The sequence below is a fragment of the Vicia villosa genome, linkage group LG4 (genome assembly GCF_029867415.1).
Source record: "Vicia villosa cultivar HV-30 ecotype Madison, WI linkage group LG4, Vvil1.0, whole genome shotgun sequence".
In the NCBI taxonomy this organism is placed as follows: domain Eukaryota; kingdom Viridiplantae; phylum Streptophyta; class Magnoliopsida; order Fabales; family Fabaceae; genus Vicia; species Vicia villosa.
In genome coordinates, this window is record NC_081183.1 from 137,451,750 (window position 1) to 137,478,785 (window position 27,036).

Here is a 27,036-nt window from a genome sequence, read left to right on the forward strand (position 1 = left end):
GTACCCACACTCATTCCTATTTATTTTAACGGATAATTATTCGAGCCCGTACCTATTTTTACGGGTTTTTTATCCTATTTATTATAAATAATTTTTATGAATATCTATTTGATATAGATACAATTGTTATCCCAACCTAAAATTATTATGTCTATCTTTCCGATAGATCAACTAAACCAATGTCCCCTTTCTCTTTTGGCAAATTCTAAGAAAATAGAGAATTAAAGGTGGTATCTTTTCAAAGCATATGGTAGTATACTATATAACTAGACCTATTATTTTCATGGTTTGGGCGTGACCTATTAAGAATTGGTATTAGCATTTGTGTAAGCTTTCTCAAATAAGTCAAAATTATTTTCATGCGTCAGTAATGACTGTGAAGTGCAAGTGCACGATTGTGTCAATTAATACAAAATTTAGATCTCACAAGAAGATGTGTGATTACCAAGTTCTATCTCCGTTATGCTTATCAAAGGTGATCGCAAGTGGTTTGTTTGATTGCAAATTGAAAGATAAATTTTTAACTATTAGTATAAAACAGGATTAGGAATTATGATTCATCCATCTAGACTCACCCCTACGATTGTGTATGTTTTGAAATACGAGAAGTTCTAAGCAATTTTTATAGAAAATAAGATAAATATGCATGTCTCCCACTTTTGTGGGGTGCATATCTAAACGTATTTCAGGCACAACTAAGTAAATCTATCAAAAGTGCTATCTCTTGTCACGTGAAGATGCTACTTGATTGTATCTCAACCGACATCAAGTCGCCTTGTTAGTGACGCCTCGAACTCAGTTGTTTAACAACTTGCTTTTAGATGTTAATTCATTATCTTTCAATACATGAATGACATCTCTATTTACTTGCTTTTGCACCCATCATAAGTAAAAATAGTAATCAATATTTGAAATAAATAAAGCCTAAACTTCTCGTAAATTTAAAGACATAGATTTAGTAGATATTTATTATATGATGGACTCGCATAACCCCAAAGTCCCTAAAGATCTACTGACTCATGGTGAGATGGGCAACAACAATAATCAAAGGTAAGAATATTGCAAGGAAAGTAAATAATAAGAAACAATAAAGTAAATGACAAAATAAAGTAAAGATGAAAACTTGATTATATCAAAGTGCTAAAAATTACAAAGCCTAAGCTAAAGAACTAAAAGGAAATAACAATGTTTTCAAGAAAGTCTAGTGGAAAGTGATGGATCCTTCCTAAGTGTCACCCTTAGGTGTCTCCTCCCTTTTGCTTAATACATTAGCCTCTATTTATACTAATTCAAGCCTTAAGTCCTCATTATTTGCACTAATTTTGAGCTTAATTGTCACTTACCTCACTACTGTATTTTTGGCCTACGGCCACGCTAAATTTTTCCACAGCTCTGAAATTATGGTCAAATACACGCTTTTGCCATGGTTTTCAAATCATAGACATATATTTTAAAATATTGAATCCGGAGTGTGAAACTGTGGCCTTTATCTCAGTTGCCATGGTTATGTAACGGTAGATATTTTAAGCCGCAATCAAAAAACCGCGGCCTTATAATTTTCAGTTCAAACTGTGGCCAAAGCCCCAAAAAAACCCCTCCAAAAGTTCCCTTTTTTTTTTTAGTTTCCCTCTATCTTTTTATTTTATTTTCTATTTTTTTTAATTAAAAAAAACTAATTGAAAGAACAAAAACATGCATCCACGGTCTGAATTGTAAATTCCAAAGAAGAAGACGAGACCCTAGCTAACTCCATCTCCATCTCGCTGCGCCGCTGCTGCCACCTCCATCTCCGCTTACAGGTTAGTTTCCTTTCACCTCCATCTTTGCTTCACCTTCATCTCTACTTCACCTTCATCTCAGACTTCATCTCTGCTTCACCTTCATCTCACTAACCTCAATCATCTGTTCATACGAACCCTAACTCTCTTTATCCCTTCACCTTTTCCCAAATCTTCTTCAAGATTTCACCGAAACCCTAACTCTCTCCATCCCTTCATCCTTCTCCCAAATCTTCTGTTGGCTTAGGGTTTATGTGTTTACAAATTGATGTTATGTTCAGATAGTTTAGATAACGTTTATCAATAATTCGTATCTTGTGATTTGTGAAGCACAAACACCATACACAACACTGAAATTGACATGCAAACACCATTAGTAATTTTAGAAAATAGAAGTGATTTAATATAACCATATGTGTTCTCGTGTAATTTTCAAGTATGTTGCAGAGAGGAGCCCCAGTTGGTTTAAGAAGTTGAAAGAATATTTTGACTCTACATCCTCTGCTGTAGTTGGAGAGGTATTTTTATTCCATGGATAGAATATAGATCATGTTCTTCTCATATGTTTGCACCATTCAACAACTATAATATCTCGCGTTACAAAATTTTCAATTAAATTTAAATTTTAGAATGATTCTGATTTTTACTATTGAATGCATATTGAAATATGTTTATAAAATAGTACAAACACAATACGTACAGAAATAGACATAAGGTTAGTCCTATATTTATTTGTATTCATTAGTTAATGGCTTAATGGACTTGTAAAACAGTCTGGATATGTTATCAACTGTTCCATTTCCTATCATCAGTTAAGACTATCACTTACTTTATACTCGAAAGTGAATTGAATTGTTCGCTCTTGAGAAGTTAAATCCTGATTTTCCAAGCTTGATTGTAGAATTTCATTGTGATTAGCGTTATCTTTCTATTGACTTTGTAAACCATCAAACTTCAAAGTTGTACCTGAAAACTCAAATCACAAACAAGACACTGTTTAAATTGTAGACAAATGCTGCCGCGAGTACACTTATTATTGTGATACAATTACAGTGCGGCACAACTGCACTTAGAGACTTCAATTTTAAACCTTTGAATTTGAAAATTGAAAGTACAATAAAGGATAAAAGAACATGGCTCTATCAGTACATAGTACCAAGATAGAAAATTTTCATGCGTGGAACATTATAGGCCCTGTTTTCATTTTTGAACATTGGGAGGTACCAAACTTGTAATATACATACTGGTTCTGTTTTTCACTATTAGATACAGAAGATGCCATAGCTTATGTGGGTGGCTTCAATACATTTTACATGCTGAGATGCATGTTAATAGTTTCTTTTTCTAAATTTCTAAATGAAATTGGCTTTGCTCTAATTTCCATGCATCACATGTATAGAATATTACGTGCTTAACATAAAAAATGAGTGAATTGTTTGTTTTGTCTTTCATAGATTGGCTTGGACAAAGGATCACACGGCAAGAAGATTGATTTTTCTGAGCAGGTTTTAACTCCTCTTTTATTTTTGGCTAATTTTGGTTGATAATTTTGAAACTATAATCATTTCGCCTAAAGTAATAAATAGATGCACTTTTTCCTCGCTATTGTTTATCTGCATAGTACAGTAATCATACTACAGTAATCAGTAATCATGTTAGTGCTTTTCTTACCTAATTAGTTGTAAATTAGGTATAATGTATATACAATAATTCTTGCAAAGATTCTGTCCCTGTCTTATGGCCAATGTGATAGTTTAATTCCATTTATATTGTTAAAATTAGGATTGGGTGGTACTGGAAAATCTAAACCTGTTGTTGATTCAAGTCTTGTTGGATATGTTGTTTGATTTAGTTCATAGTTCATAAATTATTTGATTGAGGTATAAAGAGACATACCTCATTAGTCTTATGAAATATTATATGTGAGTTTGTTTTTGTTTCTGAGAGTTAACAATTACATGCTTTTGTAATATTTTTTTGGTTCTGTTTTTGGAAATTAAAGTCATTGCAACACATGTTTTGGTACTGTTAGTAATTTTTTTGTATGAATTCAATTTTGAATGTGTTATGTGTTTTGAATGTGTTATGTGTTGTGTTTCAAATATTTAGATTATCAAGTGACGGACAAAGAGTGGACTAAATTTCCGTGGTTTAGTCAAGAGTACATCAACGGTGTTACTCGATTTTTAGACTTTGCCTTCACTAATGGATAAAGCTGGAGTTGTTATATTTGGCCTCACATTTGTTGCAGAATCATGAAATCCTTGATATTTGTTTTCCGGCCATTCTAGTTCCAATACAAAACCAGTTAATGCATTAGCATTCTCAATGGCAAGTTCATCGGTCGAATTTACTTGATCAAAAATCGTCACATTGTTAACAATAGTCTTGTTGGTATTTTCTGATGTTGGTATTTTGTCAGAAGAGAATAGAGAGAGAAAAGCATTGCCATAAGGAAGTTCAAGATACTGAAAAGAACATATATTTATGTCATGCTGTTAAATATATATACCACAAGTGTGTATTGTTTACAAAAAAACGTGTAAATTAAACAAAAAAAGAACATATATTTGTGAATGCAAATGATTATGAATTCTGATATACTTGTTTATTATGAATCCATTAAATGAGCCTCTAAAGTTGTAATATGCTGAATGATGTCTGGAATGATGTTTATTGCAGAGTGGAGACGAAGAAGATTGTGATGAAGATATGGAAGAAGCTTGTGATCATGAAGATGTGGAAGAAGGTTGTCCTGAAGATGTGGAAGAAGAACAAGGAGATGATCAAGAAGAATATTAAGAAGTTGTGCTTTATATTATCTAGCTAGCTAGTTCTTAGAACTTTTGTTGTTATTTTGGGATGACTCTTTGAGAGAAACTTGTGTTTAATTTAGCTCTTGTTTTGAATCTCATTGTTGTTTTGAATTTAAGATGACATCAAAACTTAGTATCCAACTTATTAGTGGCACTACAAAAATACTTACTTTTGACGTTAATGTTAATTTGCTTGTAATTAATTAGATTCTAATCATCAATATTATTGTTAATTTTATATTGATCAATATTATTGTTAATTTTATATTGATATATATATATATATATATATATATATATATATAATGACATATTTAGAAAAAAAATTAAATAACCAGGTTTAATAAAAAAATACAAAAAAACCATGTTTTCGGGGTATTTACCAAATTGTCTAGGTTTGGGACCCCAGACAAGTGGATGCGCCAAATGAAATGGTGCATTCATGTGTTGCAAGCCAAACCATTTGGCGCAAACACACAAAAATTAGGTCAAAAGAATTCTAGCCATTTCAAATGGCGCATGAGTTCATCATTCAACACATAGGCGCCATTTCATATGGCTCCTATGTGTTGGGTTTTTTTTTTTTTAAAAAAACCCTTTGTGTATTTTCGCGCACCGTTTTTGATTCCGGTCTTTTATTTTTCGTAAAAACGTCTGATAAATCGAGTTCGTAAAATTCTTACTAATCCTAAATAATGTTTGCGTTGTGGATTTCGGTTTTTCACTAAAGCACAATTTATTGATGAAAGGCTGAGGAAAGGTTACAAGAGGTGGTAAGCGAAACTGTTATATTGTCCTAAAAAAATACAGAGTAGATTAAACTTGCGACGAGGTTGAGCCACGACTAGGGCATCTTTTTCTATTATGCTCCACCTGACGGCAAATGCTGCATTTTTGTTCCATTTTGTCGTGGACGTCCATTTCGGTTCTAATCCGTGTACTATTGGGACGGCCCTTTTTTTTTCGTCGCATTGCGTCGTTATTCCAAACTACATCTCCATCATACTCAGGCCAGTAATCCTCCTTGGCTACCACTGGAAAACCCTAAACTTAGGCGCCATTCCATTTGGCTATTAGGGACCCTAATCCGCCAAATGGTTTGGCTATTAGGGCAAAACCCTAAACTTATGCGCCATTCCATTTGGCGCAAACACTCTTAATTTAGGTGTTAGCCAAATGGTTTGGTGTATGCACCAAAAAACAACACTTATGCGCCATTTCATTTGGCGCATCCACTTGTTTGGGGTCCCAAACCTAGACAGTTTGGTAAATACCCCGTAAACATGGTTTTTTTGTATTTTTTTTATTAAACCTGGTTATTTCAATTTTTTTCCACATATTTATGTAATGATACAAAAATAAACCGTGGCAAGATAAATGGTTTAGAATTCATAACATATAACTACGATTTTAAATCTGTGGTCATAACCAAACCGTGGCTATATCTTGAACCAAAACTGTATGTTAAACGTTAAATTGAAACCGTGGCTTTACCATATGGCCACAGTTCTGTAATCATGGCAAATATAAACCGCGGCCTTAATCAAACTACCTAAACCGTGGCCTATAAAAGTCACGGTGGTCATAAAATGTGGTATATACCAAAAAACCGTGGATTATACTTTAGGCCACGACCGCATATCCCACAGTTGGATTTTCGTGGCCAAACCGTGGCCTCGGCGTTACGCCACAGTTATTTTGCATATAGCCTCGGTTTCTTGGGCGTGGCAGGAGACCTTTTTCTTGTAGTGCCTGTACTAATCATAAAATAAATGGAGGTTACAGATGTGTTAAGGTTCAAAACAAAGAAAAAGAAAGGTAGAGAAATCATTGCATTGGTATATTTTTTATTACAGAAGAGAAAGGAGAAGAAGCCACTATATATACAACTTGCTCTTAACGGATATGCTCTAAAATAACAATGGTAGTTAGTAACAGTAAAAACTACTCACTAAGAAAAGTAAATCACTTATGGTGTATCAAGGCAATTTTGAGGGGTCACTACAAAAAAAAAGGTCTCCTGCCACGCCCAAGAAACTAAGGCTATATGCAAAATAACCGTGGCGTAACGCTGAGGCCACGGTTTGGCCACGGAAATCCAACTGTGGAGTATACGGCCGTGGCCTAAAGTAAAGTCCACGGTTTTTTGGTATAGACCACGCCTTTTTGACAACCGTGGCTTTTTTAGGCCACGGTTTAGGTGGCTTGATTAAGACCGCGGTTTGTATTTCCCATGACTGCAAAACTATGGCCATATGGTAAAGCCACGGTTTCAATTTAACGTTTAACATACCGTTTTGGCTTAAGATATAGCCACGGTTTGGTTATGACCACAGATTTAAAACCGTGGTTATATATTGTACATTCTAATCCATTAATCTTGCCACGGTTTATTTATGTGCCATTACACAAAGGTATCATTATATATATATATATATATATATATATATATATATATATATATATATATATATATATATATATATAATTTCAACAATAATACTAATTTTTTAGAATCAGTTCTAAGTACTCCAATAGTGAAACCCAACTTGTCCAAAGGGCTGATTTTCTTTTTCAAACCAACACATCAATCACTTAAACTAATTTTGAAGAATTTAAAACTTGATTACTATAATTGTATGAATACAAATTATTTTAGTGTCTACACATCAATGACAATAGCATCGTGATTGACTAAGTACATTATATATCTAATAAACTTAAACCAAAACTAAATATAAAACGAGTCCTGGATTCGGCTCTATGTTTTCACTTGTTATATGTTTCTGATATAACATCTTAATTCAATCCAACATCATTCATTCTGTGGATAAGACATACAAAAACATTGCAGCAGTATAAAGAAAGCAATATCTAGATAGAGGGCAATGAAGGAAACTTAACCATCATATGCATCTCTAACCATCTGATAGCTGACAAATCTTAAGAAAAGGGTTAGCTGCAAATCAAAGAAACCATAGAATTAGAATGTCTAAAAAAGGATCATTTAAGAACTTTAATGCTAGAGTACCATTGTTGATGTACTCATCAAGAAGAAACTTATATTATCAGATATAATACATCAGAGAGAAATAATTAAAGTAACTCTAGAGTCATCCATTAGAAAGTATTCACAATAACAATGACTTCATTAAAAAGATGATGTATTATTGGGTGTAAAGACATAATTCAAAAATTCACTGTCTTTTCTATTTATGGGTTGATAGAAAGCTTGTCAAGAAAAGTCATATCAGAATATGAAAATCATTCGGAAAAGATGAAGATTTGTAATCTCCACACTTTTTGCCCATAGTATTTGTGACAGTTAACCAAATCAATAATGCATGTTATCTTCATGATATTTGAACTGATATGATCAAGCCCGTACAAACGGCATATCTCAATGTTCTGCATGACTCAGAATAACTTTTTTGTCACTCACAAGCATATTAAAAAATTAATAAGGATCAGACTTTTGAATTGAAAATGAAAAAATTAAGATGAAACAAATTACCTTAAGCAACAAGTTGTTGTGTTGAACAGATTGTTTGTACAATAAATTCTCGAGCAAGCCCATTCCTTGCTTCATGCATGATGTTAAATATATTGGAGCTATCTGCAGATATGTGAACATGAGCACCAAATTAGATTACTTGTATAAATATTGTTGTTATGAATTGATAAAACTGCAATCTTCATTATAAAAAAAAAAAAGAGTTTCACTTGGCCTTGACATAAACAAAAGTCAAATTTTTATCAAATCCATTTAAAGCAGGAGTGATACAGCGGATGGTTAGTACTGGTCCGTTTACTCCAAAATTAAGATTTTAAGTTGAAAACTAAATTTTGAAGTTTGAACATTTTGTAAGCTTCTTGAGAGCAGAATAATCTAGTCCAAACATGCACATAATAACAATAAAAAATAAATTAACAAGAGATAAACCACTCACCAAGGACCAAATTCTCTAGAAATTTCTGCTAAAACAACCTAAGACATTTCAACATGGTCATTCAATTTTAAAATGGGAAAGTAAGGGTTGGATACATAATCATAAAACAAACAGAAGCAAGACCAAAATACTTGAAAAGAAAAAACAATGAAGCATGAAAATTATTTAGAGATTTCGTTAATTAACAAAGAGATATGAATAAGATTATTTAAACACTATTGTATACGTAAAGAACACATCAGTCTATTATTCTATTATTCTTTTATCATTCACCCTTTTTATCATTCTATTATTCTTTCATCTTCACAATGAAATACTAAAGACAAAACACTAAACATAACTTTACACATTATTTTTTACCATAAACTTCATACATTATTGAAATAGAAAGTAATATTTGTACCATATTTACTAGCTTCTTTCAACTTTTCTTTGATTTCCTTGGCCAAATCAAGCACTTCCGGTGTCTGCATGTCATACAAACCAACTATAATTACAATCGGCAAGAAACTATCAACTCCTAAAATAACTCAATCGATATTCTTTACTCAAAAATCACCTGGGTAACTTCAGATACCGAAATTTTAATTGCCGCTTTAGCATCATCATCCTCAAGTCATAAATATATATATTAAATCCTATGAATGTGTGGCTGCACCTTATCCTCCACCATCTCATTAAACTAAAGGTCAAGGCAGTCCCTTCTAATTCTGAAATGGTAAAGGGAATAATTGAAAGCATGATAAAACCCAAGCATCTCCATTCCTGTTGATGTCAACGAAATTGGAACCTGAAAATGAAAATTAAGAATACAAAAATTGAAAATCCATACCCTTTATGTCATCCACAGAAACAAATGATGGATATAAAAGCACCACAGCTTCAATAAGTTTGGATTTCGCGAGTTCAGTAACAACCTTAGCTGACAAAAGGAAGTAAACATATTACATTGTGTGAGTTCAATTTAAGCTTAGTTGCATTTCGAACATTAAGCAAAGGAAGATATACAAAAATGATTAGAATGAGTAGCACTCACCACCCCAACAAAATCCAGCAGCCCCGACAAATGCAACACCTTTACTTTTTATGGCTTCAATTATGAGTTTTGCATCTTCAAAATATTTGTCCTAATAATATAATAACAATAGGTATGCATCAGCGAATGACGATTTGTAGATATAATTTGAGACAAATTCTAATGTTTAATCAACAATTCAAAAATGCAAACAAAGGTGAGAGGAATCGACTCAAAAATTACATAAACAAGACATCTGAATTTTGTCATTTACCTTCCAAATCAAAATCCAATAACAATACAAAAACTGGATTTCAATTTACTAGAAAACAAAGTCTGTTTTGTTTTTACTTATCAAAGAAAAAAACCATAAACAATCAAGGATCGTTAATTAAGAACTAACCTTTAACAGAAATCCTTCTCTCAAATTCACCTCATAACAACCTCTAACAGAAATCATTCCCTTTACCCCATCTCTTTCGATCCAATCTTCATTCAACCTTTCGCCATAACCGTTTTTCTTTAACCTTCAGTCACCATTCATCAATCTGCAGAAGAAAAAGAAAACGGCATCACCTCTTCATCTTCTTCAATCGATCCTTCAAGTCTTCACAAACCCGGAAGGAACCTTCAACCCGCATCAACTTCATCCACGTATCAACAACTGGAACAAAGACGAAAAACACAGAAGAGGATTCAAACTCAGAAGCAAAAGAGGAGGAAATTTGACATGGAGAAAACGAAGCGTAAAAGTCGAAGACGTACCTGAGTGGTGACCTTCGTACCGAGAGAGAACCTGGGATTTGAGAAGAGAGAGAGATTGAGAACGCGTGGAGACCAGAGATAGAAGAGAGTCGAGATGAGAGGTGATAATTCGTATGTTCACGGTGGCTGTGTGGTGATGTCGGCGCCGTTGCTGCTTCACGATCGTGAGAGGGAGAAGAGAAGAATCCCAAAGTCACTTAACCCTAATCCCATTTTATGTTTATTTGTTTTAGTTTTTTTTCTTTTTAATCTTAAAAAATAAAATAAAATATAAAACAAGAGAAAGAGGGAAACGAAAAGAAAAGAGGGAAAACATGGCGGGCACTCAATTTTTGGATTTGAGCCACAAGTTTTAATCAAAAGTATAAGACCGCTGTTTTTCTTTGCGGCTTAAAATATCCGCAGTTCTATAACCATGGCAATTGAAGTAAAGGCCACAGTTTCATACTCCGGATTCAATATTTTATAACATAATTCTACGCTTTGATAACTATGGCCAAATCATATATGTGGCCACTGTAACACCCCATTCCTACCCGACTAATATATATAAATCAGAGTTTTCAAAATTTCTCAATAAACAAATGAGGCGTCACATAATAAAAAACAAAACAAATCAACTCGTCGCATAAAGCGGATACATAGCACCTTTAAAACAGAATAACTTATTTTATTAAAACACAGCTGAATCACTTAAACAAGTATTCAATAAAATATCTTCAGTTAACTTATCATTTTGTTCAACTAAGATAACACAATTAAACAACAACATCATGAATAACATAAATCGTTCCCCCAAGAGTGCTACGTATCAGAGCGACAACCGACTCGAGTAACGGCAACTAAATTTTCATACTTGAATACCTGCACGTTACCAATATAAAGGCAACGGCGAAACAAGAGAAAAGGGTGAGATATCAAATCATATAAGTGGGCGCATGATAAATTATATATTAGGATTCAGGCATATAAAATCATTACATCGAAAGTATCAACAGTTACCATACACATCATACTTCCACAGTTCATTAATCTCTCATACTTTTCATCGCACAACAAGTCATAATTATGTAAATAGTATCATCCAATAAATTTCACATATTCAAGTATGCACGAAGTTCAATCGTATAATAATCACAGGATTCAATACTATTATTCCAAATATATTCACAATCCATCATTATCACATATTCTCACATTTAACCAATTACGTATTCAAACATCACCTCTTCTCAATTATCAACTAATACAATTATCACTACAACACCAAGTGTACATAATCAATTACCAAACTCATACACATAGCATCACAACACCAATGCACATAATCAATTGTTCACTCGTACACTTATCACAATATAATGCACATAATAAACTATCACATAACTCTAATGTGACTCAATGAAACATGTGACACTATGCATGTGGTACCAATGTGAAATTCTAAGTTTCACCGGCCTCCGATTCATAACTCTAGAATCTAAGCCACACTTCCGATCCGGACAAGACCAAAGTCCACCAATTGTAAACATATAGTTTACGGCTTCCGATTCACTCTAGAATCCAAGCCCGCTTGTGTTTCAAAGCAAATCCACCTGTGTTTCAAGGCACACTATGATATGAATGTATGTACAATATCACAACTTTATGCAATTAAGATCATCTCTACCATCTTAACTTTCCGCATATCTCAATAATTCAACTCTATGAATTATCCACCAATTGTACACAACATTCGCAACACACACATCATTAACATATAAGAGGCCAATTAATTAATTACGATTCACACAATCCAATTAACACTAGTAACCATACTATCTCATGTTAATTCTCATTTTTGCCAATTATACATAAACACACACTTTCAACATCAAGCAATTAATCATTAATTTAATGCTAACCAACTAACCACAGAGAATCATTATTAGCACAACATCATGGCATATACATATATTATTCTCAACATACATATTCAAGCCAAAACACAATTACGGACGAATCCTCAAAATACCATAATTTACCGACAAACCGAATAATTGATCCAACTTCAAGTATATTCCAATCAATTAAACTCATTGCAATTAATTTAACTATTAATTTAACCAATTAATATCAAACTATATTAATTTATTTCACTTCAATTTCTACTCCATTTCCAATTTCTAGCATTCTATTGCTCAAAACCATTTTTATTGAAAAGAATATCACGCTAGCTTTCTAACGCCTCGAACGGAGACTCAAACGGAGTTACGGTTCAAAAGATATGAATTGTTAAAGTTCCAATAAAAAAACAAACACCGACGTTATACACTGACAACTCTAAACATGTCAGAATTACTCAAAACAAATAAAAATACGACTCTTAATAATTCAAAACAACTCTGACAACTTATTGTCGACTCTAACAATTCTATTGACAACTCTAACAACTCTATTGACAATTCTATTAAATTATTATAATTTATTTATAAAGAATATTTAAACCAAACACAATTTCAGATGATTCGTAAAATATCACAATTTCAACAAAATAACACTACCATGTTAATCTACTAATTAAACTTAGCTACCACGTAAATTTTCATCAAATTCCGGACAACTAATTATACCACTTAATTCGGCTATTTAGATCAAACGAAACTATTTTACTTTTTGATAAAGTTCCATAATGCCACTGTTACATACTATATTTCTTTTTCTTACTAAGTTAATTATATAGATATATTAAGCAACTGTATGTATGATATATATGGAATTAATAAAATAGAACATACTATCTCACAGTAACAAAACAATGTCACATAACCAATGTCAATAATAGAACACACGGAAAATGGTATAATGCTTAAGCTTATGTGCCACCCGTCAAGAGTCATCATGGCAACAGGCACATGATCTAGTTCCGTCATGGGGATGCCGTCCATCAGACTACACACAACAATTCAAATCCATTTTTTTTCTTATTTACACGCACAACAGTAACAACAACTCATATAAAACAGTATTTCATGAATTTCCAATTTCCAGCAACAATTTAACACAGGAAATGCAATAAATCTACACACCTAATCCCCACATACAATTGTTCATGAGCTCCATTATAGGAAGAGAACCTCACCCTTACCTTATAAATGGAAGCAACTCAATGGGTCTCCAATTGCATCTTCAAATGACACCATGGGAGAAAAATCTTCAAGCTCCTTCTTCTTCTTCATAGTCTTGCCTCTTTCTCCTCTATTCTTGTTTTCTTCAAAAATGACAACTACTCTTTCTCATCTCTAAAACCCTAATTTAAAATCCAATTTGGGCTTAGAGGTTAACAACTCTTATTTATTTAATATCCTCCAAAATCAATTTAGGCCCAATAGGAGATATAACTCAATAACCAAAATATCACTTATAATAATAATTCCTTCAATATAATAATTCCGACTTATAAATAATATTAATCTTAATATTATTTTCCGACTTCAATTTAATAATTCCAAATTTGCCCTTAAATAACACCGACAATTCAAATTCGACTAAATCGAATATTTTCGGTCTAATCTTACTTACTCAGAAAATTCCCAAAACTTCAAATATTCTTCCAATAATATTTTTAATACTGAAAATATCAGAACTCTTGATTAAATATCAATCCGCTATCCCAAACTAATACCGACTAAATCGTCTTAAAATACGAAAACTTCACTAAACACTCCAAACGTCTAGATCAAACGAATAATCAAATTTTCGGGCGTTACAACTCTCCCCCACTTAGAATATTTTCGTCCTCGAAAATCTACTTGACAACACCATCGCAATCAAATATCGTATCCAATTATCAAATATCCAAATCACGTTTGGAAGCACTTCATTCACTACTTCTTCGGCACAACAACGATTCCACAAGAACACAAGCACATTACTATTCTTACCAGATTCACAATAATCTACGACCCAATGCAGCATCCCGGCTCATCGCACTTATTCCAACAATCTATCAATCCAAACATCAAGATAACTCCACTTCACAGTCTTCTGACATATCTTCCTTCACTTCTTACAAGTCGTATAACAACAGTGCAACGCAATGCTTCCGCTGCGCAACTCTGATAATCCTTCTTTAAGCCAATGTCCTTGTTAAAAATCACGTCGACTATATGGTTCACAAATTTTCAATCCAACGTAGACTATCCTTAATACTTATCCTCACATCGTTGTTTCAATTGTTACCTCCAAATCCCTCACCTTGCGACATTCGCTTGCACAAAACTCACTACTCCGAATTGTTCATTTCGTCCAATTCTCACTTAACCACTCCTCTCATCAAGTTACATCAAGGTAAGATAAATTTATTATAAAACTAATTATATTTATTTTTTATAATAAATATTATATTTTGAATTTGAATTAGGTTAGAAATCAACAAGTTATAATAAATATAATTAAATAATTTATTATTTATATAAAATATAATTTAAATATTAAAAAATTTGTTTAACATTGAATTATAAAATTAAAATTTCATTTATAGATATTAAAATATTTGAAAATTATTATTAAAATTTTTAAAATAGTAATATTAATTACTTTTAAAAAAAATTATGATTTGCAATGATAGTCTTATTATATAGATTAAATATAATATATTTAAATATGACATATCTAATATAAATTATTTCGTTATTCTTGATTTTTTTAAGAAAATTAAACTAAATTATCTAATAATGTCTGCGAATTTTCATAAAAGTTATAAATTGAATTTGTTTCATTACTTTTAGATTAATTATTTAGCATTTTTTATTTATTTGTTAACCATGTAACAGAAAAGCCAATATCTACGGGGTAGCATTTCTTTTAAATATTTTGAAAAAATAAATCTTTTTGATTCAAAAATCAAATCAAATCAAATCCATAAATTAAATTTGTTAGGTACGATTGAACCTCTATTTGTCCTATAAATACTACTCAGACCCTTTGTTTTTCTACACATCCAGCTCACTCTCTATTTTCTAGCTTTAAAGAGGGTTAAGGTTATAGGGTTAGGGTTTTATCTCTATAGAAAAAGTTAAGAAATCAGAATACAATCATGGCATCAACATCAACATCAGCAAAGAAGATCAATCTCAAGAGTAGTGATGGTGAGATTTTTGTAATAGACGAAGCAGTGGCGTTGGAGTCCCAAACTATCAAGCATATGATTGAGGATGATTGTGCTGATGAAACCGGAATCCCTCTTCCAAATGTAACAAGCATGATTTTGGCCAAGGTGATTGAGTACTGCAATAAGCACGTCGATGCTGGGAAATCTGATGGAAGATCTGTTGACGAGGACGAAATCAAGAACTGGGATGCTGAATTTGTCAAGGTTGATCAACAGACACTCTTTGATCTCATCTTGGCTGCAAACTACTTGGACATCAAGAGTCTGTTGGATCTTACATGTAAAACTGTGGCGGACATGATAAAGGGTAAGACACCGGAGGAGATTCGCAAGACTTTCAACATTAAGAATGACTTCACTAAGGAGGAAGAGGAGGAAATTCGTCGCGAAAATCAATGGGCTTTTGAATGATTACATATTTAGTTTTAAGATTAAATTAGAAATAGTGTGCTAAGTTTAGAGAAGAAATTCATATTATATTGTATTGTGGATTGGTTCTGTTTGGAACTAATATTGAAACAGTTTGTGTTTTTCCTATGGATGTATCATTCTGACCTCTTTCAGAGATAGTGTAGTTTGCGTATATTTTCAGTTTAAAATTGCAGACAAGCAGTTTCAAAATTCCGAAAAATTTAGGATGGATTATTATTTATCATTCTATATCAAAAAAAAAAATCTTAAAAATTAAACAATTCTTTTTTTTTTTCTCTCAATTATCTCTTTTTAAGTTTTAAGAAGGTAACTTTATCATACGCCTTCTCAAAATCAAGTTTAAAAAGAATGCACTTACTTCCTTCTTTTCTAGCAAAATTCACCACCTCATTCACCACTAGCACCCCATAAAACAATTGTCTATCGGGAACTTTGAATTAACAATTAAGAATTGTCTACCGTAGACTTAGAATTAAGAATTGCAATGGATAGGGTATTATTGTATCCGTCCTTATACCTAAAGTTTGAAAAAATGTCTGTATCTAAACCTATATTTGCGTGGACTTCAAATTTTATACTTTTACCTGGATTCTATGGATACTTAAGTATCCTTACACGCACCGGTTACCCGCACTTCTAAGTACCTGCACCCGTTATCTACAATTCTAGTAAAAATAAATCTATCAATTGAAAAATATCATATCATTTGAATTTTTTAACAAAATTAACAATAAATTCAAAGATTTTACTTTTGAATTGAGAAATAAAGAAACATTTATATTAAATAGTGTAATAGTTTAATTGTGATATATTTTTTAAAGATATAAACATATTTTTTATATAAGGATATCAATTAAAATATACAAACATACACTATGCGGGTATGAGCAAGGTAGGTACTAAGATATCCGTACCCTCACTCATTCCTATTTATTTTAATTTATTTTAATGGATAATTATCTGAGCCTGTACCTATTTTTACGGGTTTTTTATCCTATTTATCATATATAATTTTTATGAATATCTATTTAATATGGATACAATTGTCATCCCAACATAAAATTTTTATGTTTATCTTTCCGATAGATCAACTAAAGCAATGTCCCCTTTCTCTTTTGGCAAATTCTAATTTTAAGAAAATAGAGAATTAAAGGTGGTATCTTTTCAAAGCATATGGTAGTATACTATATAACTAGACCAATTATTTTCATGGTTTGGGCGTGACCTATTAAGAATTGGTATTAGCATTTGTGTAAGCTTTCTCAAATAAGTCAAAATTATTTTCATGCGTCAGTGATGAGTGTGACCTGCAAGTGCACGATTGTGTTAAGTAATACAAAATTTAGATCTCACAAGAAGATGTGTGATTACCAAGTTCTATCTCAGTTATGCTTATCTAAGGTGATCGCAAGTGGTTTGTTTGATTGCAAATTGAAAGATAAATTTTTAACTATTAGTATAAAACAGGATTAGGAATTATGATTCATCCATCTAGACTCACCCCTAAGATTGTGTATGTTATGAATTGCGAGAATTTCTAAGTAATTTTTATAGAAAATAAGATAAATATGCGTGTCACCCACTTTTGTGGCGTGCATATATATCTAAACGTGTTTCAGGCACAACTAAGTAAATCAATCAAAAGCGCTACCTCTTGTTACGTGACGATGCTACTTGATTGTTTCTCAACTGAGATCAAGTCACCTTGTTAGTGGCGCCTCGAACTCAGTTGTTTAACAACTCGCTTTTAGATGTTAATTCATTATCTTTCAAATACATGAATGCCATCTCTATTTACTTGCTATCGCACCCATCATAAATGTAAAAATAGTAATCAATATTTGAAATAAATAAAGCCTAAACTTCTCGTAAATTTAAAGACATAGATTTAGTAGATATTTATTATATGATGGACTCGCATAACCCCGAAGTCCCTAAAGATCTACTGACTCATGGTGAGATGGGCAACAACAATAATCAAAGGTAAGAATATTGCAAGGAAAGTAAATAATAAGAAACAAGTAAAGTAAATGACAAAATAAAGTAAAGATGAAAACTTGATTATATCAAAGTGCTAAAAATTACAAAGTCTAAACTAAAGAACTAAAAGAAAATAACAATGTTTTCAAGAAAGTCTAGTGGAAAGTGATGGATCCTTCCTAAGTGTCACCCTTAGGTGTCTCCTCCCTTTTGCTTAATACATTAGCCTCTATTTATACTAGTTCAAGCCTTAAGTCCTCATTATTTGCACTAATTTTGAGCTTAATTCTCACTTACCTCACTACTACATTTTTGGCCTACGGCCACGCTAAATTTTTCCATAGCTCTGGAACTGTGGCCAAATACGAGTTTTTGCCATGGTTTTCAAATCGTAGACATATGTATTAAAATATTGAATCCGGAGTGTGAAACTGTGGCCTTTACCTCAGTTGCCACGGTTATGTAACGGTAGATATTTTAAGCCGCAATCAAAAAACCGCGGCCTTATAATTTTCAGTTCAAACTGTGGCCAAAGCCCCAAAAAAAACCACTCCAAAAGTTCCCTTTTTTTTTTTAGTTTCCCTCAAAAAATTTATTTTCTTTTTTATTTTTTTTAATTAAAAAAAACAAATTGAAAGAACAAAAATATGCATCCACGATCTGAATTGTAAATTCTAAAGAAGAAGACGAGACCCTAGCTAACTCCATCTCGCTGCGCCGCTGCTGCCACCTCCATCTCCGCTTACATGTTAGTTTACTTTCACCTCCATCTCCGCTTCACCTTCATCTCTACTTCACCTTCATCTCAGACTTCATCTCTGCTTCACCTTCATCTCACTAACCTCAATCATCTGTTCATACGAACCCTAACTCTCTTCATCCCTTCACCTTTTCCCAAATCTTCTTCAAGATTTCACCGAAACCCTAACTCTCTTCATCCCTTCATCCTTCTCCCAAATTTTCTGTTGGTTTAGGGTTTATGTGTTTACAAATTGATGTTAAGTTCAGATAGTTTAGATAACGTTTCTCAATAACTCGTATCTTGTGATTTGTGAAGCACAAACACCATACACAACACTGAAATTGACATGCAAACACCATTAGTAATTTCAGAAAATAGAAGTGATTTAATATAACCATATGTGTTCTCGTGTAATTTTCAGGTATGTTGCAGAGAGGAGCCCCAGTTGGTTTAAGAAGTTGAAAGAATATTTTGACTCTACATCCTCTGCTGCAGTGGGAGAGGTATTTTTATTCCATAGATAGAGTATCGGTCATGTTCTTCTCATCTGTTTACACCATTCAACAACTATAATATCTCGCGTTACAAAATTTTCAATTAAATTTAAATTTTAGAATGATTATGATTTTTACTATTGAATACATATTGAAATATGTTTATAAAAAAAGTACAAACACAATACGTACAGAAATAGACATAAGGTTAGTCCTATATTTATTTGTATTCATTGGTTAATGGCTGAATGGACTTGTAAAACAGTCTGGATATGTTATCAACAGTTCCATTTCCAATCATCAGTTAAGACTATCACTTACTTTATACTCGAAAGTGAATTGAATTGTTCGCTCTAGAGAAGTTAAATCCTGATTTTCCAAGCTTGATTGTAGAATTTCATTGTGATTGGCGTTATCTTTCTATTGACTTTGTAAACCATCAAACTTCAAAGCTGTACCTGAAAACTCAAATCACAAACAAGAAACTGTTTAAATTGTAGACAAATGTTGCCGCAAGTACACTTATTATTGTGTTACAATTACAGTGCGACACAACTGCACTTAGAGACTTCAATTTTAAACCTTTGAATTTGAAACTTGAAAGTACAATAAAGGATAAAAGAACATGGCTCTATCAGTACATAGTACCAAGATAGCAAGTTTTCATGCGTGGAACATTATAGGCCCTGTTTTCATTTTTGAACATTGGCAGGTACCAAACTTGTAATATACATACTGGTTCTGTTTTTCACTATTAGATACAGAAGATGCCATAGCTTATGTGGGTGGCTTCAATACATTTTACATGCTGAGATGCATGTTAATAGTTTTCATCCATCACATGTATAGAATATTGCGTGCTTAACATGTATAGAATATTGCGTGCTTAACATAAAAAATGAGTGAATTGTTTGTTTTGTCTTTCATAGATTGGCTTGGACAAAGGATCACACGGCAAGAAGATAGATTTTTCTGAGCAGGTTTTAACTCCTCTTTTATTTTTGGCTAATTTTGGTTGATGATTTTGAAACTGTAATCATTTCACCTAAAGCAATAAATAGATGCACTTTTTCCTCGCTATTGTTTATCTGCATACTACAGTAATCATAATACAGTAATCAGTAATCATGTTAGTGCTTTTCTTACCTGATTAGTTGTAAATTAGGTATAATGTATATACAATAATTCTTGAAAAGATTTTGTCCCTGTCTTGTGGCCAATGTGATAGTTTAATTCCATTTATATTGTTAAAATTAGGATTGGGTGGTACTGGAAAACCTGTTGTTGATTCAAGTCTTGTTGGATATGTTGTTTGATTTAGTTCATAGTTCATACATTGTTTGATTGAGGTATAAAGAGACATACCTCATTAGTCTTATGAAATGTTATATGTGAGTTTGTTTTTGTTTCTGAGAGTTAATAGTTACATGCTTTTGTAATATTTTTTTGGTTCTGTTTTTGGAAATTAAATTCATTGCAGCACATGTTTTGGTACTGTTAGTACTTTTTTTGTATGAATTCAGTTTTGAATGTGTTATGTGTTGTGTTTCAAATATTTAGATTATCAAGTGATGGACAAAGAGTGGACTAAATTTTCGTGGTTTAGTCAAGAGTACATCAACGGTGTTACTCGATTTTTAGACTTTGCCTTCACTAATGGATAAAGCTGCAGTTGTTATATTTGGCCTCACATTTGTTGCAGAATCATGAAATCCTTGAGATTTGTTTTGTGGCCATTCTGGTTCCAATACAAAACCAGTTATTGCATTAGCATTCTCAATGGCAAGTTCATCGGTCGAATTTACTTGATCGAAAATCGTCACATTGTTAACAATAGTCTTGTTGGTATTTTCTGATGTTGGTATTTTGTCAGAAGAGAATAGAGAGAGAAAAGCATTGCCATAAGGAAGTTCAAGATACTGAAAAGAACATATATTTATGTCAAGCTGTTAAATATATATACCACAAGTGTGTATTGTTTACAAAAAACATGTAAATTAAAATAAAAAGAACATATATTTGTGAATGCAAATGATTATGAATTCTGATATACTTGTTTATTATGAATCCATTAAATGAGCCTCTAAAGTTGTAATATGTTGAATGATGTTTATTGCAGAGTGGAGACGAAGAAGATTGTGATGAAGATATGGAAGAAGTTTGTGATCATGAAGATGTGGAAGAAGGTTGTCCTGAAGATGTGGAAGAAAAACAAGGAGGTGATCAAGAAGAATATTAAGAAGTTGTGTTTTATATTATCTAGCTAGCTAGTTCTTAGAACTTTTGTTGTTATTTTGGGATGACTCTTTGAGAGAAACTTGTGTTTAATTTAGCTCTTGTTTTAAATCCCATGGTTGTTTTGAATTTAGGATGACATCAAAACTTAGTATCCAAATTATTAGTGGCACTACAAAAAAAACTTACATTTGACGTTAATGTTAATTTGCTTGTAATTAATTAGATTCTAATCATCAATATTATTGTTAATTTTATATTGATCAATATTATTGTTAATTTTATATTGATATATATATATATATATATATAATGACATATTTATGTAATGATACAGAAATAAACTATGGCAAGATAAATGGTTTAGAATGCATAACATATAACTACGGTTTTAAATCTGTGGTCATAATCAAACCGTGGCTATATCTTGAACCAAAACTGTATGTTAAACGTTAAATTGAAACCGTGGCTTTACCATATGGCCAAAGTTCTGTAATCATGGCAAATGTAAACTGCGGCCTTAATCAAACTACCTAAACCGTGGCCTATAAAATTCACGGTGGTCAAAAAAATGTGGTATATACCAAAAAACTGTGGACTATACTTTAGGCCACGGCCGCATATCCCACAGTTGTATTTTTGTGGCCAAACCGTGGCCTCAGCGTTAACGCCACAGTTATTTTGCATATATCCTCGGTTTCTTGGGCGTGGCAGGAGACCTTTTTCTTATAGTGCCTGTACTAATCATAAAATAAATGGAGGTTACAAATGTGTTAAGGTACAAAACAAAGAAAAAGAAAGGTAGAGAAATCATTGCATTGATATATTTTTTATTACAGAAGAGAAAGGAGAAGAAGCCACTATATATACAAATTGCTCTTAACGGATAAACTCTAAAATAACAATGGTAGTTACTAACAGTAAAAACTACTCACTAAGAAAAGTAAATCACTTATGGTGTATCAAGGCAATTTTGAGGGGTTTTGAACTTGTGTCTAGATTATGTATCAAGGCAATTTTGAGGGGTTTTGAACTAGTGTCTGGATTATGTATCAACTTCAACAAAAGCAAGTTATTTAGTATCAAATTAGTGAAGAGGTTCTAATTGCGGCTTAAAATTTCTTGCCTTGCGATATCGGTAATCTGCCATTTTCCTTCCTTGATTTCCAGTTGGAGCAAATCACAGGAGAAATAATACGTGGAAGCCTATTTTCTCGAAGTTAACGAGAATAATTTCATCATGGCGAGGCAAACATATTTCTCTTGGAGGTAAAGTAACACTTTTGAATTCTGTGCTGATTAATATCCCGATGTATTGGTTGTCGTTCTTTAAAGCTCCTTGAGTTGCGTGGGAGGAAATGATCAAAATTCAAAAGGAATTTTTGTGGGGAAAAGGGATGATAAGAGAAGTATGTGTCGGGTCAGTTGGGATAAGGTCTGCTTGGATAAAGAGGATGGAGGTTTGGGTGTTAGAAACGTGGAGATTTTTAATCTTGCTCTAGTTAGCAAATAGGGTTGGAGGTACATGTCAGAGCAGGACGCAATTTGGTCTGATCTTTTGGAATTTAGGTATGGTGAAGGAATGAATTGTCTTCAAGATGAGGTGGCGGTGAATAAGTTGAAAAAAATTTGTTGTGGTAGCGAGACATGAGGGAGGTGTATAGGAGTAAGTTCAATGGTCAATCTTGGTTTTTTAGCTCCTTATCGTGCAAATTAAGGTTTGGCCATAGGTTTAATTAATTTTTGGAATCACTGATGAGTTGGTAATTTTACTCTTAAAGGTCTGTTTCTGAATCTGTTTGAGGGGTGTTCGTCGAACGATTAGAATGTGGCAGATTTAGGATTATGGGAGAATGGTCATTGGAAGGTATGGATTTTGGGGACTTTTCGGGGGCTCTATCAGATGAGTGGAATGAACTATTTTTTCTTCTTGCTAATTCTTCCCCTGTGCAGAATGCAATAATTCGGTTATCTGGTGGCGTAATTTGGATAACAGTGAGGAACTTTTATCAAAGTTTGTACGCTGTGAGGCCTGATGGAACTTTGTTGGACAACAATAAAATTTAGGTGATTAATAACATATGGAAAGCGAAGGTTCCCGGAAAGGTCAAGATTTTTGGATGGCATTTCATTCTTAATAGCATTCCTACTAGAACAGAGTTATTACGGAGAGGTGTCATTACTGACGTATCTCTTACCACTTTTCTTTGGGTGTAGCGGAACCAGGAAAGTGTGGGAGGCGATTTTTGAGTGGCTGGCAGGTGAGGAGGTTGCTTTGGGAAATGTTGGGACTAACCAATAGTTGGTTGATTACATTTGGGATAGTTTTTCAGTTTATGTTTGACCCTCTTTCTTTATGTTTTTCTGGTTGCTGGTTTCTTGGAACATATGGAGGGCCAGGAACACTTTGGTTTTCACTAACAATGTTTGGACCGTCGGAGAGATCATTAACCGTATAAATCTATTGGGTGAGACTGATTTTTGATTCTAGCTAATAGAGGCTTAGATGTTGACAAAGACAATTGGTTTGTTAATCCGTCAAATTTAGTAGTGGTGTAATCGTATTTTGATTTGTGGTTGATTTTTTGGATTCGACTGTTTTGTCTTTGTTCGTTTTGTATTGGGTTAGCACTTAGCACCTTTTGTGTTGTTTAATAAAAAATTGCTTATAAAAAAATTAAAATTTATCAATTTTTAAATATATTTAAAGGAATTAACCTGAGAAGATCTCAATGTTCATACTCATAAATAAAATGAAATTTTACATTAACAGTTTTATATAAGAAATATGATGCTATATCTACAACATATTTTATCTCTATCTAGTATTTAGAGCACATCAAGGTAAGATAAATTTATTATAAAACTAATTATATTTAGTTTTTATAATAAAAATTATATTTTGAATTTGAATTAGGTTAGAAATCAACAAGTTATAATAAATATAATTAAATAATTTATTATTTATATAAAATATATTTTAAATATTAAAAAATACGTTTGACATTGAATTATAAAATTAATATTTAATTTATAGATATTAAAATATTTGAAAATTATTATTAAAAATTTTAAAATAGTAATATTAATTACTTTTAAAAAAAATTATGATTTGCAATGATAGTCTTATTATATAGATTAAATATAATATATTTAAATATGACATATCTAATATAAATTATTTCGTTATTCTTGATTTTTTTAAGAAAATTAAACTAAATTATCTAATAATGTCTGCGAATTTTCATAAAAGTTATAAATTGAATTTGTTTCATTACTTTTAGATTAATTTTTTGGCATTTTGTTTTAGATATTGGCATTTATTTAAATTATTTCTAACAAATTTTAATAATGGATATGATTTGATTTGATTTTTGAATCAAAAAGTTTTATTTTAATCAAAATATTTAAAAGAATTGCTACCCGGTAGATTTTGGCATTTATTTACTTTTAGAACCTATAAATCTTACTCGGGCCCTTTGTTTTTCTACACTCCTCAGCTCATTCTCTATTTTCTAACTTTGAAAAGGGTTAAGGTTTTAGGGTTAGGGTTTTATCTCTATAGAAAAAGTTAAGAAATCAGAATACAATCATGGCATCAACATCAGCAAAGAAGATCAATCTCAAGAGTAGTGATGGTGAGATTTTTGTAATAGACGAAGCAGTGGCGTTGGAGTCACAAACCATCAAGCATATGATTGAGGATGATTGTGCTGATGAAACCGGAATCCCTCTTCCAAATGTAACAAGCAAGATTTTGGCCAAGGTGATTGAGTACTGCAATAAGCATGTCGATGCTGCGAATTCTGATGGAAGATCTGTTGACGAGGATGAAATCAAGAACTGGGATGCTGAATTTGTCAAGGTTGATCAAAAGACACTCTTTGATCTCATCTTGGCTGCAAACTACTTGGACATCAAGAGTCTGTTGGATCTTACATGTAAAACTGTGGCGGACATGATAAAGGGTAAGACACCGGAGGAGATTCGCAAGACTTTCAACATTAAGAATGACTTCACTAAGGAGGAAGAGGAGGAAGTTCGTCGCGAAAATCAATGGGCTTTTGAATGATTACATATTTGTTTTAAGATTAAATTAGAAATAGAGTGCTAAGTTTAGAGAAGAAATTCATATTATATTTTACCTGTTAAGGATCAGTCCTAGGGATTAATGTTATGTTTAGTTTTATTCATGAATGTGGTGCAATACATATTAACTATATATGATTTAGTACTTTTATGTATTGTTAATGATGTTGTGTTGACTGTATTGTGGATTGGTTCTGTTTGGAACTAATATTGAAACAGTTTGTGTCTTTTCCTATGGATGTATCATTCTGACCTCTTTCAGAGATTGCGTAGTTTGCATATATTTTCAGTTTAAAATTGCAGACAAGCAGTTTCAAAATTCCTTTTTGCGGATTATTTCCAAGAAAAATTTAGGATGGATTATCATTTATCATTCTATATCAAAAAAATCTTAAAAATTAAACAATTTTTTTCTCAATTATCTCTTTTTTAGATTTAAGAAGGTAACATTTTCATACGCCTTCTCAAAATCAATTTTTAAAAGAATGCACTTATTTCCTTCTTTTTTTAGCAAAATCTACTACCTCATTCTCCACTAGCACTCCATCAAGCAATTGGTTACCTGAAACTAAGAATTAAGAATTAAGAATTGTCTACCATAGACTTAGAATTAAGAATTGCAATGGGTAGGGTATTATTGTATCCGTCCCTATACCCAAAGTTTGAAAAAAAAATTGTATCTAAACCTATATCTGCGTGGACTTCAAATTTTATACCATTACCTGGATTCTATGGATACTTAAGTATCCTTACACCACCGGTTACCCGCAGTTCTAAGTAACTGCACCCGTTATCTATAATTCTAATAAAAATAAATCTATCAATTGAAAAATATCATATCATTTGAATTTTTTAACAAAATTAACAATAAATTCAAAGATATTACTTTTGAATTGTGAAATAAAGAAACATTTATATTAAATAGTGTAATAGTTTAATTGTGATATATTCAATAAAGATATAAACATATTTTTTTTATATAAGAATATCAATTAAAATATACAAACATACACTATGCGGGTATGAGCAAGGTGAGTACTACGATATCCGTACCCCGAACCCGTACCTATTTTTACGGTTTTTTTTATCCTATTTATTATAAATAATTTTTATGAATATCTATTTGATATGGACACAATTGTCATCCCAACCTAAAATTATTATGGATATCTCAACTAAAGCAATGTCCCCTTTCTCTTTTGGCAAATTCTAATTTTAAGAAAATAGAGAATTAAAGGTGGTAATATCCTATATAACTAGACCTATTTTTTTTAGTAAGCAAGAGAAACTGTATTATAAAAGGAGAACAAAGGGTTCTCCAACCCGCTACAAGCGAATTCGGTAAAAGCTCGACGAAAAGGAAAAAAACTAACCATCAACTCCTACGTTAGAAAGAACACAGGGTCCATAACAAACTCGTAGAAGGAGAAATTAGGATGTGTAATATTACCACAAAACATCTACTTCCAAGCTAAAAACTTAATACTCCAAACAATATCGTTAACGCTCCATTTATCCTTTCCTAAAGCGAACACCATTCCTAAGAGTCCAAAAAGTCCAAACACAAGCGAGCCAAATCATCCCCTCC

General features: G+C 32.2%; 2 protein-coding genes across 3 annotated transcripts; both read left to right on the plus strand.

Moving 5' to 3' along the window:
- Positions 1-15,401: 15,401 nt before the first annotated feature.
- LOC131599769 (SKP1-like protein 1A) lies at positions 15,402-15,887 on the plus strand. 2 transcript variants are annotated; one of them, XM_058872035.1, is made up of 2 exons: positions 15,402-15,781; positions 15,863-15,887. In XM_058872035.1, exons 1-2 carry the CDS (start codon positions 15,402-15,404, stop codon positions 15,885-15,887), a joined length of 405 nt encoding a protein of 134 aa, XP_058728018.1. The 2 variants fall into 2 exon arrangements, with proteins under 2 accessions (XP_058728018.1, XP_058728017.1); XM_058872034.1 differs by having other exon boundaries at positions 15,402-15,887.
- A 5,016-nt stretch (positions 15,888-20,903) lies between these two features.
- On the plus strand, positions 20,904-25,431 carry LOC131599770 (SKP1-like protein 1A). The gene is made up of 2 exons (XM_058872036.1): positions 20,904-20,918; positions 24,943-25,431. The coding sequence occupies exons 1-2, from the start codon at positions 20,904-20,906 to the stop codon at positions 25,429-25,431; spliced, it is 504 nt and encodes a 167-aa protein (XP_058728019.1).
- The last annotated feature ends 1,605 nt before the right edge of the window (positions 25,432-27,036 follow it).

Coding starts and splice junctions, on each gene's coding strand:
- LOC131599769 (XM_058872034.1), top strand. CDS start 15,402: ATGGCATCAACATCAACATCAGCAAAGAAGATCAATCTCAAGAGTAGT.